General features: G+C 47.4%; 1 protein-coding gene across 4 annotated transcripts in view; it reads left to right on the top strand.

Annotated features, from left to right (window-relative positions):
- sema6a (sema domain, transmembrane domain (TM), and cytoplasmic domain, (semaphorin) 6A) overlaps positions 1–18,052 on the top strand; it is a 70,913-nt gene extending 52,861 nt beyond the window's left edge. For 2 of the 4 annotated variants that reach the window (XM_076271210.1, XM_076271208.1), the window contains exons 16-19: positions 1,478–1,536; positions 1,845–1,865; positions 5,364–5,516; positions 13,778–18,052. In XM_076271210.1, the coding sequence (XP_076127325.1) occupies positions 1,478–1,536; positions 1,845–1,865; positions 5,364–5,516; positions 13,778–14,898 (1,354 nt within the window). In that variant the 3' untranslated portion in view covers positions 14,899–18,052. The remainder of the gene's footprint in view (positions 1–1,477; positions 1,537–1,844; positions 1,866–5,363; positions 5,517–13,777) is intronic. The other 2 variants (XM_076271209.1, XM_076271211.1) reach the window with 2 other exon arrangements.
- Positions 18,053–18,324: the final 272 nt, after the last annotated feature.

The raw sequence follows: 18,324 nt of genomic DNA, 5'->3' as shown, positions 1-18,324 counted from the left end.
TGGACACACACATACAGACACAAACTGACTCCCGCTCACACAAGCTGAAGTACATGCAGTACACTTGTGTGTGCTTAGAGCCTCACACACACATTCTCTGAGGCACAAACATACAAATGTCAAATGTATGAATTTACACATCCATACACACACACACACACACACACATGCTAAGAGACACACACACAGGCTCAAATTGCCCTTTTCCAGACTCTGAGTTGGTCAGGAGTGAGAGTTTCTAATCTCTCCTCTCATTACTCCCACTCTCATTAGCACACAACACAGCTCAGTCTTGTACTGTTTCTCCACAACTCAAACACTATGTTCAGAAAAAAGATTGTGTGTGTGTGTGTGCGAGCGTGTGTGCGCATGTGTGTGTGTGTGTGTGTGTGTATCTTTTGTGGAGATGGGGTAGGGAGTTTGAGCTGACCCTGGTACCTGAGTTGAACTGTGCTGAGGTGTGTGTGTGTGTGTGTGTGTGTATGTGTGTGTGTGTGTGTGCATGAGGGTCAGGAGATGTTATTGGCTCCCCTGGTGAGCTGCTGCTGTCACGGCCTGCAGTTGGACAGATTACCTTCTAGATGGTTCCGACTCAGTGCACACTCCTCAGGTCCTTCAGGACTGGCTAGCCTGAACTGCCCCTGCTGCCCGGCAAACACATTGTTTGCAAGATGAGCTTTGTGTGTAGCGTGTGTGTATGTGTGTGTGTGTGTGTAGCGTGTGTGTAGCGTGTGTGCAGCGTGTGTGTGTGTGTGTGTGTGTGTGTGTGTGTGTGTGTGTGTGTGTGTGTGTGTGTGTGTGTGCACAGGCTTGGAAGGAGCTGAGCCAATCTATGTGTGTAAATAGCCTGCTGTGTGCGATCCCGTCTTGACTTGTAAAGTGTAAAGTTCTGTGCTCTGTGAGCCATGACTGGGGGGATTTTTGCTCTGCTTGTTCGGTGGTTTGAGGCACACGGTAGCTGATCAGAAATCAGCTCCATGGCCCTGTGTGTGTGTGTATGTGTGTGTGAGAGAGAGGAGGGGTGGGGGGGGGGCAGAGAGTGGAAGAAAAAGAGAGAAATAATATAGATATAGAGCATTACATTTGGCTTTTGTCTAAAAAGTTGTTCCTGACAGATACAGGCTGTTTGTGTGCACAAGAATGTAAGAGAAACAGAAGAGAGTGTGTGTGACTGTGTGTGTGTCATGTGTGTGTCCGTGACTGTGTGTGTGTGTGTTCTGTGTGTGTGTGTGTGACTGTGTGTGTGTGTTCTGTGTGACACTTTGGGAGAATGGGCAAGTGGGCAAGGCAGGGTTTATTATCTAGTTCTTCTATACTGCTCATCCTGGTACAGATAAGGATAGCTTGTCTTTGACTGTGTGTGTGTGTATGTGTGTGTGTGTGTGTGTGTGTGTGTGTGTGTGTGTGTGTGTGTGTGTGTGTGTGTGTGTGTGTGTGTCTGTCTACTCTGACCATGACGTCTGTGTGTGTTGTGCAGATGGGCGTTTGAGCAGGACGTGGAGCAGGGAAACACAGATGGACTGGGAGACTGCCAAAGTAAGCACAGCCTTCTGACACACACACACACACACACACACACACACACAGAGGGAGAGAGTTCATCTATGCATACTGCGTGTAGGAAGAAAGAGAGAGGTCATTTAAGAGGAAAATAGTGAGGCTGATGAAACTGAATAAGGGTGAGAAGACGGCTATGGAAGAATGTCAACAAGACAGAAAGCCTCAGAAGGAGAAACACAGTCTAGCACACACACTTTCCACTCACAAATGTACAGGTGCACAGTTGAAAATGGAAAAGTTGTGACATGTTAGGATGCTAACCTTTTATTTCCCCTCTTTTCTAGACTCTTTTGTGGCCCTGAATGGTAAGTATCTACAGAAATAGTCTTCTCCTAATTCCTCTTCTTCTTCTTCCTCTTCTTTTTCTCTTCCTCCTCCTGTTTTGTTCTGCTCTGTAACACAATCATCTATTGTTTTTCTTTCGTAAAGCCTTTCATTCCAATCGTCTTGGTTATGACATGACATCCAAGTTTTTCCATGGTCAGTCTTTCTTAAGTTTTCCTCAGTAGCGTGGAGTATGTGTAACTGTGTTAGTGTGTGATAGTGATTGTGTTTTAGCAAATAGACTGTGCTGTTGTGTGCTATAGTAAGTCCCAGGCTCTTCAAGCCTCCTTTTACTATACAGCCCCCCACCCCACCCCCGGCTGACCCTCAGTGTGGTCATATTGATGGGCAGTGACCTTTCCCTTCCCTAATTGGCCGGCTGCTATAAAGGATAATAAGGTGGCACTTAAATCTGAGGCTGGGGGGTCCTGGGCCGAATGACAGGAGCAGAGGTGGGAGAGGGGGGTGTTGATTGAAGTTGAGCAGTGACCAGCACCCTGGACACCTTTAGCTGATTATTCAGGACACACATGCTGAATAATAGGCTTCAGCAGCAACACACACACACACACACAGACACAGACACACACACACACACACACACACAGCTCTCTTAAAACATTAACTCTAATGCAGTTGGATACAAATATCAAAGCATACCACTTCATAGCCTGGCTAACGCCAGACCTCATCTCATTGAGATGGGGTCTGGGAACTACACATGCATACATGCATTTTCTCGTATTCGAGACGGCCAGAGCCGTTTATTGGGTGCTACGAATGTCTATGAAATGCATCTGTACGTAGCTCATAACCGCTTCGGTGTGTCACCATCGTCTTGCTGCCCCCCCTCCGTTCTGTGATTGGTTCCTTCGTTGAGGTGAAAACTTGGTCAATGGAATCCAGGCTGCCTAGCAGCGTGAATGAAGTGGCGCGGGTAAAGCAGCATGGGGAAACCCAGGCTAACCACTTCACACAAACAAGCACAAGCTCCATCATGCCATCTGATGTGCAGGGTGCTGTGCTAAACCCATCTGATGAGCAGGGTGCTGTGCTAAACCCATCTGACTGATGCCTTTCTGAGCTGGAGAATCTCACACTAGAGAATTTGTAATGACCTTGTGGCAGAGGGTCAAACACTCAGAGATTTCCACTCCACTTGCTTTATCCTCCTCAGGTGCATTTCGCCTTTTAATCTCTTATCCACATCTCTCAGATTCTCTCCCTCACACTCAGTTTCTCTTCCCCCCTGCCTCTCTCTCTCTCTCCCTCTCTCTCTCTCTCTCTCTCTGTCTGTTTTTCTCTCAGCCCGCACCAACTCCCACACACTGTGATCGGGCTTGAGTGCAAATGTATAGTGTTTACATTCCAAATGGACTCAATGGATGCCATTTATTCTGGATTAGTTCTTGTGATAAAGCTGTTGGTTTTGTATAAACAGATTGATTTAATGTCGAGTCATCAGTCATTTCGGCCGTGTTGGAAGGCATTCAAGTGGTGCATTTGGCTGCCTGACTGTCTCAGACACTGAACAGAGCATAAACGTGTTTGGAAAATAGAGTTTTACACATTGCACGCACCAGAGGCAGGCCCAGCCCTTGCATAAAACACATTAAGGTGAACATAGGGAAGAACATGGATATGATATGATATGATGTGCACTGTGCACCTTAATCATGAAACCTGCTGATATGGGAAACCAGTGTAAGACACTGGGCATCAAAATCAACCTGTGGAGAGAGATACAGGAAGTGAACAGTTCTTCATACATTTTCTTCACACCTGGTCACCTCAATCCTCCCCCTCTCCTCCTCCCCCCTTTTCTCTCCCCTCCTTTTCTCTCTCTCCTTCCCTTTCGCTTTTCCTCTCCCATTCTCCTCTCTCTCTCTCTCTCTCTCTCTCTCTCTGATTCACCATTTATGCAACTCACATCATCTGACAGGCCCAGCCCTCTCTTTCTCTGTTTCTATTTAACTTGTAAAAAGGACTAGGAGGATGGCGCTTTGGAGGGGTTTTCAGACTTGTGTGATTATCATCATAGGCGCTCCACACGGCTGTGCTCCCTCTGTATGTGTGTCAAGAGGCAGAGCCCAGCGTCCCTTTGGCTACTGAGGATGAATTATAAAATAGCTCTGTCACACTAATCTCTCCGCCTGCGGCTCATTGTTAAATAAATCATTTTAATGATGGTGGCACGGAGGCTGGGGGTGACGGGGGGGGGGGGGGGGGGGACTGGGGGGTAACGCTGTCAGGCCAAGTGCACTGGAGGCAGCTGCAGCCACAAATGTGCCTCCCTCACACCAGAGCCTTTTTTCATCTCCCAGCTACTGTGGCCACCAGATGATGACTCTAGGTGTTAATTACAGTGCTGGGGGATCTTGACGGGAGTGTGGGGGGCGGGGGTTTTGGGGGGCGTTATGGGATGGAGAGGAAAGAAGCCGGCAGGTGGAAGTAGGTCACACACGATGTCTGGCTGTCATCAAAAACACATGTGTGCCAGATTCCTGAGGACATGAGCTTGCTGTCACATTCATTATCCATTTGTTATCAGGGGAGAGCAGAGCGGAGTTAAAACACTCAAGGCTCTTCTCAGTATGCTACTCACTACCATTTTAATCGCTTTTTATCTTCACTCAACTTCAGGTATTAATGAGCTCAAAAACGATTTCGTATTTATCTGATTTGTACAGTACTGTCGTCATCTCTGCCATAGTTAGCGGTCATACTGTGGACCACACATTGTCGGTCATCATGTGTGGTTTTCAAACCATCTCCACTGACTTTGACCTTACAGTGTAAGCTTCTTTCTTTCTGAGTCATATTCCTGGCAAGAGAATTAGCAAAGCACACTAAGCACACACACGCATAGACGAGACCCAGGGGTAGGTTAGATTTCTAGGTTAGATCTAAAATTTCCCTCGGGATGAATAAAGTATCTATCTATCTATCTATCTATGTATCTATCTATCTAGATGTGGGCATTGCAGATAAAGATCTACAGAGACCTACCAAGAGAAAAGAGAAATGGGCTGGTGGAATATGCATTTATGACAAGTGGAGCAAATCAAAGCTGTCTCTTTCATCTCATGGGCAAATAGACGACCAACAGATTTACCCCTATCCATAGCACTTCAGCTGAAAAGACAAAAGCCTACATTCTCCCAGCATCCTTTGAGTCCTGAACTCAAGAGTGGTGCACAGAGAGAGAGCGAGACTGAGAGAGAATCTCTCTACCAGACAGAGCTGCAGTAGCTGCTTGCCATTGTTGTCCCTTTGAAACTAGAAATAAGAGCCACTGAAATGCACTTCCTCCTTAGCTACATGGAGCTCAGTGAGCAGCCACCCTTTGAAGTAGACTGTGCATATTGGAACATTACATGATAGAAATAGGTATGTGAAGAGTGTGTATGCGAGAGTGTGTGTGTGTGTGTGTGACCGAGTGTATGTGACCGAGTGTGTGTAACATGTATTGTGTCCAGCAGGCGCCCCCACCTCCCCCCTGCTCACCACGGCCTTGGCCCCAGCCGCTGGACCTCTGGGCCGTGGGGGGATGGTCAAAGCGGAGGAGCCCGTGCGCGATAAGACGGACCCCTACATGGCAGTGCCCTCGCAGACGCAGCAGGACGCCAGCGGTAAGCCTTGGAATGGAGGAGTCCATTAGCCTGTCCGAGATTTACTGGTGCCCCTGCCGCCAGCTGACCAGCACGCAAACCCCGCCTCCCCCGCTCGCTGCTGTCGCCACAAATGCAAACAAATTGGTCCTCAGCAACACGAACGTGGGAGATTTATTAAACACCAGTCTGTAATGTCCTCTGGGACGGGATAATATTGGGGCTGTTACTGTCCGAGCGAGGAAGATGGCTGCTGCGGTTATTTCGGCAGAAGGCGGTCTCCGCAATTTAATCACCAACACGGTCACAACGATGACATTGAATACCCTGTTCGTTTTTTCCCCTTTAGCTCTATGGTCACTCTTGCCATCTCAAGGTCGCATCTTAGCCTTGCTGTACAAAGACCCTTGAATGAAACAAATCTTCATCGCTCAGAAAGTGACCTCGAGCATGTATAAAAGGAGGATAACCATTAGAGATTCCATTAAACCTGCTTCCATGTCATCGAGAAACACATCGTTAGCCTAAGTCAATAGGGAGAACAGCAGCCTAAGCTGATATTGATCATCAGTCAATAAGGTGGGTGATCTGTATGTTAATGGGAGACTAATACTGTTAGCATGTAAATAACAGCACAGTGTTTAGAGGGTCTGCACAAGGAGACAATGACCCTCTAAGCTATTGGCAGCTCAGCTGCCTCACTATCACGGATAGATGGGTGGACGGATAGATGGGTGGACGGATAGATGGCTGGACGGATAGATGGACAGATAGATGGGTCAGTGGGTGAGCCGATGTGTGTGGTGGAGCAGCAGTGGGGAGCGTGTCTGGTCACTGGAAGCACATGGACCCATGAACTGGACAGACACAATGGTGGCAGAGGTTGTTAATGCGTGAGGCTTCACAGTGCTGCTTGCCTGTGTCTGTGGCAGTCCCCAGCGTTGCACCGGCACAGGCAACTGGCCCACATGACAAAACAGCAGCTTCTTTTTGGCCTTCTGTTTATTTCCTGTGTTTGACTTTATGTTCCTTTTACTCTGACATGCCGCTTGTTTTCAGTTTTCAGTTCACAGTTTTTAGAGAGCTCTGAGCTCTGGCACTCTGCTGTGTGTGTGTGTGTGGACTGGTGCTTTGTCTCATGTTGTCTGTGTTGCTGTGTGTGTTGCTGTGTTGCATGGCTGCGGGGGAGCAGCTGTATGGGCCACTGCTCTGCTGATAGCACACCTGTGCTGCACACCTGTGCTGCTTCTCACACCTCTACTCCTTGTTTGCAGCGTTCTGCTTTTCTGTTGCGTCAGCTAACGGCACTCTCATGGACTCACCCACCAAGCATTCGCTTCTGAGCCTCTCTCTTCTCCCTCACTCTCTCTCTTCTGTTCTTTCCATGGTCTCCTTGTCTCCCTTTCCTCTTTTCCCTCCTCTTTTCTCCTCATCTTCTTCCTCTCTCATGTTCTCTCTTTTCTCCAGTCTTTTGTCTTCCCTTCCCCTCCCTTCCTGTTGGCTTTGCCAGTCTCTCAGCCCTCTGCCTGCTCCATCCTCTCCTCTCCGGGCGGATCTCCACCCCTCCTCTGCTCATTTCCTCTGCTCTTGTTTGACCCTCGTGTTTTGCCCTGTTGATCTGCTTGCTGGAGTTTGTCAACAATGTACTGGAAAAAAAACAGAGTGAATGAATTAGTGATCAATTCAGCGAGAGAACCCGGGTGCCTAAGTGAGTGAGAGAGAGAGAATGAGTGAGAGAAAATAAATGAGTGGGTGAGAAAGAGAGAGAGCGAGAGAAAAATGAGAGCGTAGGCATAGTGGGTGTGAACCTTAGTGTAAACCCTTTAATTGATTGTTAGTGGTTTACACGTCCTTTTTAGGGACTTCCTTGCTTTATTGAGGCTTAAAACAGCGCAGAGTCAAATGCTTCCTGACGGCTCAGATTGGATCTGGTTCCGTGCTGTTTGTGAAGCTGAGTGGCAACACTGCAGTCACACACTGGAGCATAAGGACAACAGTATGTGCAACATGGTGAATTTGATTGCAGTACTGCATTTGTCAAGGGTGGATGGTTTGGCCATTGCTACATCCCCAGACATTAAGAGCGAGTGTGTATATTGTAGGCCTGTGTATGTGTCTACTTGCGTGCATGTGTCTAATTGCATGCACATACTGTATGCGTGCGATGCTGTGACTGAGACAGAGGGAAAGAGAGGGACATGTGCATGCATGTGCGTGTGCTGCTGGGCCTGATTCCTTATTTTATTTTTTTTGCAGTACATTGGGGGCTTGTGTTCTTCTTGTGTTGTGTCTCTGCTCCATCTCTCAGTGTGAGATTGCACCTCTCTAACCCTCCCCCCTGCTCATTCCACCTCCCATCACCATCTGCTGCCATTGTGACAAGCCTCCTTCTCCTCCTCCAGACCCTTTCATCTTCACAGATGGAACGTTCCAAGGCTGTACCTTTACTGTGTGTAGTGCAAGTGAATTACTAACCATACTTTATGGAGCATCCTCTCTAGCCCCTCTCCTCCCTGGAATGGAGGCCATATCTCTAACCCCCTCTCCAGCGCTCGCGCGTGTCTCAGAACTGAATTGTGTTACCCCCACCCCCCCCATACCCCCAACCCTGGCCCTTCCTTTCCAGCCTGTACACATCTGTGTTTGTGTCTCTTATTTATAGGTTCAATTACAAAAGAAATGTGAAGAAAGAGAGAGATAGAGCAGCCAAAAGAGGGAGAGATGGGCAGGGGTGGACGTTATCCCACCTCTCCCTCCCTCGCTCTTAACACGCTAGCTCTCTCTTTCTCTTCATTTCTTTCTCTCTCTCTCTCTCTCTCTCGCTCTCTCTCACTCGTTCTGTCTCTCCATCTCTCTGGTCTGCTGGGTCTGCATTGTTCTGTGCTCTATCCTGGCTGAGGATTCATGGGTAACTCAGGGCTGTGTGGCTGACAGTAAGTGCAGGTGCCTGAGGACACCCAGTGAGGCCGGTGCTTTATGGGCCGCCAGCATACAGTATGGGGGAGTTACAAACGGAGATTTGAGCTCCTGTCCTGCATGGCTTTGATGTAAAACTGGTCACAGGGAGCATTTAGCAGAGAGTCCTATCAGATAGCCGCTCCTACAGGGTCATCCGCGCCACTCGGAGGGGTGGCACAGGCTTTGTTCCCCTTAATGTTCTTGGCCATAGCTGGAGAGCCCATAGTGAGAGTTTGATAATGAGATTTTAATTAATGGCTCCGTTACGCTTGCTAATCCATGCAGTTACTTTTGACTTCACGGCAAATTTCATCTCTTTTTTTATAACCTTGTGGGAGTCTTTTAGAAGTCTGGGAGTTGAGCGGCAGCCTGACAGCATCATTGTGGGGTTGTCAAAATGACAGCAAGGTCTGTGGCTGACTCTCTTCAGGGTCTTCTGGTCTGTTAAGCCCGAGTTAAACAGCTGGAAACTCTCCTGTGGATCATCCCGCTATAGTGTTTGTTGCTCCCAGTGCAACAAAAGAGCATTCAGACCTCACCCCCTAACCTTTGCCCTCATTTCACCTTTCAGTGCACATTACGACTAGCTTGCACTGGAACATATGGTGTGTGTGCGTGTGTGTGTGTGTGTGTGTGTGTGTGTGTGTGTGTGGTTGTTGTTTTGTGCCTGGCCATAATGCTGGTGGAGATTGCGCCCAGTGGGCTGGTGAAATGTTTCTGACTGGTTATGGAGGATGAGTCGTAGCTGTGTTAGTGCCGTCTCATTGGGCACACACACTCTCTGCCCGCTGTCTGAGGGATGTTGGGGATGGGTGTGAAATGCAAATCCATCTTAAGTGAGAATGAAGCACTCTGTGCCATAACGCCGCGCGCACCCCCCTCTCATAATCCAACCACCCTCATCCACGCTTCTCCCACATTCACATACGTGACCTCAATCACGAGGCTGTGGATGGATCACACTAAATGGTGGAACTGGGACACTTAGTCACGCGCGTGCACACCACACACACAAAAACAATCACACGGACTCCCTCTCTCACACACTCTTTCCATCTTTCTCTCACACACACACACACACACACACACACACACACACACACACACACGCACACACACCTTCTGTGAGACTGGTCACCAGTTGAAGCACCATCTTTCTGGTGCACACTAAGGGGCAGCGCATCAGAGAATGAGTGCCAAATGTCATGTCATAAATTAATGAAAGCGTGTGGGTTAAGAGCTGCAGAGCAGAGCCGTTAGTGTGAGCTCCATGAGAAAGCAGAGCAGAGCAGTTAGTGTGAGCTCCATGAGAAAGCAGAGCAGAGCAGTTAGTGTGAGCTCCATGAGAAAGCAGAGCAGAGCCGTTAGTGTGAGCTCCATGAGAAAGCAGAGCAGAGCCGTTAGTGTGAGCTCCATGAGAAAGCAGAGCTGTTAGTGTGAGCTCCATGAGAAAAGCTCCTTCATTATTCACCGTCTCATCTCTTTGTCTACCATCTCCCTGGCAGTCTGTACAAGCCCACGCAAATGTGTAGCCCTGATCCTCCCATTATGAACGCTCCAGGAATGCTCTGGAACATTCCACTGGGCTCTGCTCTCTTTGCTTGTCTGTCCAAAAGTCATTCACCAGCTAAAATGACCAGCTTGAGGTGGTACGACAAGCAAAACCAGCTGAATTACCATCATAAGCTGGGAAAACCAGCTGAAGGTATGTTTTCGCAAGAGTTTTGCTGGTCTAGCAGGTCAACCATCATAGGGTGGTCAAACAAGCTGGTTAACAAGCTGGTCAACCAGCAAACCACTTTTAGCTGGTCAGGCTGTTTTTTTCAGCAGGGGAGAAAGGGGTGTGACCTGTTTCCTCATCAATCTCCTCAGAGAGGCTTTGCACTTGGCTGTTAGTGCTGCACTTCAGAGTGGAAGGCTTTGAGAGCAGAAACACAATGTGATGTATATGCAGCCCTGTGTGATTATTCACGCACATCAGTCATTATTCTGTTTCTGGTCTTTCCTGCATGTGCACATACACACACTCACTCTCTCACTCTCTCACTCTCTTACAGACACACACTCACACACACTCACACACAAACATACACATACCCCCAGACATGTCCCTCTCCGATAACATTTTTATCTTTTTCTTCCATCCCCTTTAAACAATGCCCAGAGCCCTAATGGATGCTGGCAGAGGTTAGCTGCACTTGAAAGGCCTGGCTGGGAAGTAATGAGTGCTTTGAAGTCTCCCGCAGACAAAGCTGCCAGTGTAGCCAGGCACAAACCACAAACTGCCACACACAGATTTGGGGGGCTGTTGCGGGCAAGTGGGAAGGGCTGGCTGGGTGTGTGTGTGTGTGTGTCCCTTAATGTGTTTTTAGGTCAGGGTTGTATTCCCACTACACTTCCACACAGCATAATAGTGTCTACCTTTACCATCTCAAGGTGAGGATTTATGTATTTAGGAATTCTATGTGTGTGCGTGTGTGTGTGTTTGCAGTTAAGCGTTCATCTAAAAAGAAGAGATGGTCTGTGTGACAAGTGGAATGACGCTTCATGAAATTCAGATGAACTGCAAAGTTTCTAAGCACAGACAGATAGGGGAACACATTCCACTCATATTCCCTTGGCTGTTTTATAAATGCCATGCAAGGCTACATGTTGCTGCAAACACCACTGGCTAGCCTCGGTCTCAAGAACAGCCACGGACCCCCAGAGCAATAAAGCTGGTAAAAGAGGGAGAGACGTCTCCTTCTGAGCTTGCTTGTTAAGTAAAGAAGGTCTCCCTGACCTGTGTGCATATGACCGCCAATCCTTCATCTGGAGGTCTAGCTAGTCTTTTTATGGCCGTGCCCTCTTTGAAGTTACAACGTGAAACAATTGACTTTCTACATGAAAGATGAGGGATCTTCAAAGGTCTGCTGGGGCCTTCAAGGCATTTTAGTCTGTCCCTCTGACAGGAAACTCCTATGTGAAGGAAACTACGCCCCTTGAAAAAGGTTCTTTATTATGTGGGAAGAGGATAAGAACCCTTGTTATCCCTGCATACAGTAGGCAGCACTCAATATGACTCCATGTAGATTCAAGTAGATTGGATCAAAATTGAATTCTTCCAAATAGAATATTATATATTATTCAGTCAAAGTTAAGGGTTGTTGTGTTTTGATAGACCGCAGTCTAGTCAGACTGTGTTTTCACTATTCGTTTCTCATCAGCTGAAAGTGGGACATTTGCCAAGTGTAATTTTTTTTGTTGTCCAAATTTTGCTATCTACTGACATTCAGAAGTTATGTATGGTAATGATATTAAAGTCATTTAAAAAATATATATTTTGTTCAGAAAGCGCTGTTCTATAATTCTTCAGTTATCCAGACAAAGAATACTGATGTAGCTTGTATCTGCACAAACCCAGATGGTACTGTTCCGTTTCATTCTGCACACTCTGTTTTCATTCTGTAAGCTGCAAATAAGGCCACGTGATGAGAAAAATAAAAAGGATAAAACTATTCTGAAAAGAACAGAAAAAAGTAACAACTCAAAGTCTTCTAAACTATTTGACTGTGAGCCTCTTAAAATCCAGGCTACATACAGCAGAACATTATCTTCTGTTCATTTCTCTCTTCGGCTCAGAAGTCAGAAGGTCTCACTTTCCCTTCACTTAAAGCAGACGAGAAAAAGGCAAAGGAGCATGATACTGAACAGCCCCAGAAAAGGTCAAAAGAAAAGGATTAACTAGGATCACATGGCTAATACTAAATCATGATGTCAGGCTTTTTTCATGCTCTCCGCCGGCTGAACCTTTGGTAGGATGGCACCCAGGCTACCGCCTGAAGAATGTAATTCCCCACAGCGTTCAATTTATATCTGACTCAAAACTTTAATCCCTCAACTTTCCATAGTCGGCTGTAATTTCAAAGTAGGAATAAAAAAAGAGAATAAGTTGTGAAGAAACCACAATTTGAAATTAGAATGTACGATTCTACCATGGAAAGGGAAAGGAGTGAGCGAGTAAGAGGCACTGTGTGAAAAAAACAACAACTGTACAAGACATCAAATAGTATATCAGGCAGGGAGAAAAGTTTTGCTGAGAAAAATGAGGGCAGAGCAAAAAAACAGGGGAAAGAAAGAAAGGAGCTTTGAGCTGATGTGTGCATCAGCAGAGAAAAAGCAGACGCATGGAACTCCAGCAGATTGGTGCCTTCTGAGGCCTTGCAGAGCAGCCTGTCACCCCAGCAGCATCTCCACTGCAGATAAGACTCTCTCCCCACCGCCTCCTAAAAGCCTGACACTTCCACTGGTGAGACAGACGCTCTTCCCAGAAAAAGGAGTGGGGAGTGGGACGTGGCAAGACTGCACTCAACAGCCGACAGAGAAGGCGGACAGACGCAGCACAGGGCCCAAGTCGTCGTCCTTCCATGAGAAGTCTGTTTTGTCTATGTGAAGCGTGGAGCATTGGGTTCAAACGCACTAGCCTGCTGTGGAGTGAGGGTCTGTGCGGCACAGCTGAGGGTGTCCAGTAGTTTGCCCACAGTGGGAGCCATCAGCATAATGTGGTCCCAGAGATGATAAATCCTCTCTGAATGCGGTCAGTGTCCACGTGAGCTCCTCTCTGACCGCTCCGTCCCCTCCACCCTCTCGGTAGCTCTCTCTTCTGCACCAGTGCAATCAATTAGGCAAAGCACTGCATGCTCTTGTAGGTCAGGGTTTATGGTCAGCTCTTTTTCTAATAATAATGGTCTATTTCATATACTGTATATGTAGTTTTTCTAATATTTAGAAAGCTAGCTCAGACGCAGATTTATAATGATCGTGTACTCTGCTCCCATTCTCTGCAATGTTCTAATACGAGGCTAAAACCAAATATTCTGCAAACAATAAATTACATTTTTTTCATCAGATTGATTCTGTTTGGGGTGACTTTCTACATCAAATTCAATGAAATCAGTGTTATTGAAAGGGTAAATTTACTTAGAAGAACAATGTTCTGACAAAAGAAAAGTTGTATCTGAGCAAGAAGGTTTGCATTGTGCATATTTATTTAGCAAACTTCCTTATTCAGAGGTGTTGCATTTAGTCCCAGTCAAGCTGTTCTGGACTAATGTGTCCTTACCCCAGCACTGCTTTTTCCTGTCAACTGATGGCGTAGCAATTTAATCTTTCACCAAAGCATGCGTGTGTGTGTATGTGACTTATTTCTAAATTATGAGAGCTTATATTTTATTTTATTTTATTTTGTTTATAAAAAATATGTATGTATTTTTATTTATTTTTTTTCCCAGCAGATGTTCTTTACTGCTGGTGGATGTCTAAAGGTGTGTTTGTTGTTTTGGCAGGTGTGATCCGTGAGAGCTACCAGAAGGAGCGGGATCAGATGGTGCCGGTGACCCTGCTGGCCATCGCGGTGATCCTGGCCTTCGTGATGGGCGCCGTCTTCTCGGGCCTGGTGGTCTACTGCGTGTGTGACCAGCGGCGGCGCCACTTTGAGACGTCCTCGCGCCACGACAAGGAGCTCCCGCACTCCCGCCGCGGCTCCATGAACAGCGTCACCAAGCTGACGGGGCTCTTCGAGACGGGCGGCAGCTCCAAGGACCCGCGCGCCGCCGAGGCCATCCTCACGCCGCTCATGCACAACGGCCGCCTCACGTCGGCCAACGGCAAGATGCTCATCAAGGCCGACCAGCACCTGGACCTGTCGGCCCTCCCCACGCCGGAGGCCACGCCCATGCAGCCGCGCCGCAAGCCCAGCAGGGGGAGCCGCGAGTGGGAGCGCAACCAGAACCTCATCAACGCCTGCGCCAAGGACCTGGGCGGCCTGGGCTCCCCCACCCTCATCCCCACCGACCTGCCCCTGCGCTCCTCCCCCGGCCACATCTCCAGCGTGGTGGTGCTGCCCCTGCCCCAGCACCAGATGCAGGCCTACCAGCACGAGTACGTGGAGCAGCCCGGCGGCCCCATGGATGACCAGGGCGCCACGCTGGAGTACAAGACCATGAAGAGCCCGTGCCCAAGCGGCCTGACGCTGGTGGAGGACGGCGAGGGGGGCGTGAGCATGGGCATGCTGCTGCCGCCACGTGTGCCCCAGCGCGAGGCCTCACTCAGCGTGCCGCCACCCTCCGTCCCGCAGATGGGCAAGCGTCTGGAGGTGCACGGGCACGAGCAGCGCCGCGGCTACGCCCTCAAGGCCTCGGCCGCGCTCAAGCGCCACAACACCAACTCCTCCAACTCCTCGCACCTGGCTCGCAACCACAGCTTCTCCCGCGTGGAGACCCCTCCCCCGGCGCCCCAGCGCGTGGACTCCATCCTCATGACCACGCTGTCGCGGGCGGGGGGGTCCTACGGCTCGCTGCCCCGCTGCGGAGCCCGGCTCTTCAAGCCCGACGTGCCGCCCAAGCCCTCCCCGGCCTCCCTCGCCTCCTCCCGAGTCAAATCCCCCAGCAGTGACTCGTACACATAATGGCCGTGGCTGCTCTGCTCGACCTCCTCGCCGTCCACGTCCTCTCGTCCCTCCTCCTGCTCGCTCACCCCTGCGACACTCTCTGGAGAAAAAAAAACAGAATCAAAAGCAACAGAGGCAAAACAGGGAACACGCACTCTAACAAAAAAAACCTATTGACTTTGTACATTGTTGTACAGTAAAAAGCAGCACTTCTCTGAAAGAGAAAGAAAAAAAGATGTCTATATATAAATACAAGTGTGGCATGGCTGGGCAGACTGCGCCGGTGCTCCTGGAGGAGAGACACAACACATGCTACTGAAGAAATCATCAGGAACGCTCTTCATCATGTCATCAAACAGTGGGATTGAAGAGTCGCTCCATGACGTTCACATGGGAACCGAGCCCAGAGTCGACACGGTGACTTGACTGGGCTCTCTGCTCCGTGATCAGTCTGCCAAAAGCACACCAGAGAGGGTGAGTGAGGAGCAGTTGTATATTTGTGAAGGGGCAGAGGCCCAGATTAGCACTTGGGACACAACAAGCAAGTTCTGACTGGAACAACAGCCTTGAGTTTACACCATAAAAAAGAAATGAAAACAAAAAAGTCTGAACTGTGAAATTCACTTGTCAGTGTTACAGCTACTGGATGCAGCTATCAAGGGTTCATCTTGAGGAAGGTCTCAAATCTTTCTACTGTACTGGTTACTGAATAACACCTGACTGTTAATACTAATAACTGGTTGTATTTATTTTTAATAAGTGCTTTCAAAGAAAGACTTAATCTTTTTAGGCTCAAGAGATGTTTTTTTAATTATTATTTTAATTAATCAAGTGTAAAATTATTTAAAGTCATTAAACTGGAGCCAGTTCAAGTCTTTTCCATTGTTGTTGTCAGAAGACGTCCGCTAACTCTGTTTGGGGCCTTTGCGAAAGTGAACATTAGAGAGCTCTGACCCCTTGCGTATGAGGGTGTATATTTATTTAACTGTGCCAGAGATAGACCAGCCATGGACCTGTTTGCTCAATGTTTGGATGGTCAAACAAATGAATAAATCATAAGAATGGAGAATTTTAAACTCCATCCTTTACTCTCACTTCCTGGATGGCCATCAGTGAAGCGGGTTTATGGCCTGGAGTAGGTTTATGACCTCACTTCCTGTAGAGTTCAGTGACCTCACTTCCAGACGACCACTGGCCCTTTTTGTGTTACAAGGCTTCATATTTTGCATGTGAAAGTGCAAAGGAATTTTTTGTCCTCCCCTCCCCTTTCCACAACCATACACACAAGTGCAGACACACACTCCGACAACTAGAACGTGTGGTTGTTTGGACTCATCGCCATGCTGTTGAAAGCACTCAGCTTATTGAGGACGTTTTTGACATGGATTATTTTATGCCCTCCTGACTACTCAAACCTGTTACCAGTGACGTCTGATCGGTCTGTTAAATAGCCTGTTTGTGTTTCACTTCCACATGTAAATTTGTGCCTTACACTCCTTGAGTAGTGATTTTTCTTTGTTTTCTTTTTCTTTTGTATTTTCATTTCTTACTTTTAACTGTTTTCCCTTGTAGCTTTTATGATGATTATTCCCTTTGTTTAAAAAAGAAAAAGCAGTGAAAGAATGTAGGTGTTCTTGTTGTAACTCTGGTCCCATTGGAATAACAGTGGTGTGGGGTGGGTGGTTAGGGTGGGTGGGGTAAAGGGGTAGGGGTCTCTCTCTGTGGGTCATCTTTCAGATTGTGCCAATGATGCCCTCCAGTCAGCTCTGCTCTTTTCATTTTGGCCACTCAGACAGTGTCGACACATTTACGTTTTTTTTTTTTATTTATTTATATTTTTTAATGGTGTTTTTTGTTTTTTTTATGTAGCACAATGTGTTGCTGTTGTTTTTCTTAACCTTCTCATTTCTGCTGTATTCAGAGTTTTGTGTTGTTTTGGAAAAGGCCTTAGCCTTGGAGTTAGGTATGGTCCACCATAATACAGTCACAAGAAACGAGTCCCATTACAATGTATGTCTTTCCTCCCAGCTCTTCTATATCTCTGACCCACCGTCCCCTCTCCCTCGCCCCAGGCCCTCATGTATACCATCAAACCCAATTTCTAGACAGATGAAGGCAGGCTGGTTCCTGTGACAGTAAAGCATTGAGATCATATCAAGATGACAATATCAAATCCCCTTTTTAAAAAATATCTTTCTACTGTATGTTTGTGGCTTATGTATTTGAACTTAATCGTGTCTCATCCTATAAGTCCTGTCCTGGACCAGTGTTGTGTTGACCACTTCTCTTCACCATTGAAAACCAGCACATTGTTAGTGTTGTTAATTATAGTACGGTGTTGTAAATTCTCCACGCCATTCTCCAGCCCCCCTACATTCATTTCAAGTCCTTCACTCAGCCTCTGATGAAGCTGATCTCCCTTTGTCACGAGGCATGCATATGTGCAAGTGTTTTGTTCACAGAGAAAGATTAATGTGTATCAAATGTATTGACTCCATTGGCTGCATTACGGATCTTTGATATACTTAGGGGGCGTCTAGTCCTCAGTTAGTCAACTGCAGCGTTTGTGAAGTGAGGGGCAAGCCTGTTTCTGACCTCATTCAGTGATGAGCTTGCTCAGTCCTCAGTCTGTATAGTGCAGCATCTCGTTTTAGATAGAGGCATGTTCATTTCACCATGGGGGATGGTCACTGTAGTCAGATAGTGCAGCGTTTCTGCCTAGTGTCTGGATGACCATTAGTGGACCATAGGTCTCTGTGGTGTGCCTTCTTGTGTCTCAGCCCTTGCTACGCACTGCTAGACTTAGCCCAAGGCTTCATTCAAGAGCAGGCTTAGGACACAAGTTTTAAACTGCTACTCGGGCCACCAGAACATTTCCTATGCTAAAAGCAAAGTAGCGAAAGCTCACAATCATAGGTGTTGTGTGTTGTGAGTTCCTTTCTGTTCAAATGATGTGTCCAAGCTCAAGTTTCCCACATGCCTGTCTGACTGAAGCATCGTTTTTTGTTCTCAGAACGATTTCTTTGTTCCTCATTTTTTTTGTAAGATTGTAAGATATTGTTGTCACCAGGTTTTTCTTGCTGTCCACTTCCTTAACATATGATTCACAACTAAATGTATGTTGTAAAGAAATTCTCTTTAATAAATAAAAAGGTGTAATGAAATCATTCAACTCGGTTCTTGTAGATTGTCTCTGTTAGTGTTTTTGTATCCTGTTTGTTTTTGTGTGTGTTGGTGTGTTTAGGGGGTAGTTTGTGAGAGAAAGGATATCTAACAACCATGACAGACAGCTTATCTTGATTGTGTAGTTCAGATTATGTAGAGAGTCCTGGTTTCTTTGTTCAGGGACTCCTTTCATCGCTCTGATGGCTCATCAAGCTTTTGTAAACAGGCGCTCAGGGGCAATGCTGGTGCTGTGTGTTGGATGGAGTCTCTGCTGTCAGG

This window comes from Alosa pseudoharengus, unplaced genomic scaffold, assembly GCF_046254945.1.
Source record: "Alosa pseudoharengus isolate Yale_2024_CS ecotype anadromous, Long Island Sound unplaced genomic scaffold, YU_APseudo_1.1 YU_APseudo_1.1_scf_6, whole genome shotgun sequence".
Lineage (NCBI taxonomy): Eukaryota > Metazoa > Chordata > Actinopteri > Clupeiformes > Clupeidae > Alosa > Alosa pseudoharengus.
The sequence above is the reverse complement of the archived record's forward strand: the minus strand, read 5'-3'. Positions and strand labels throughout refer to the sequence as shown.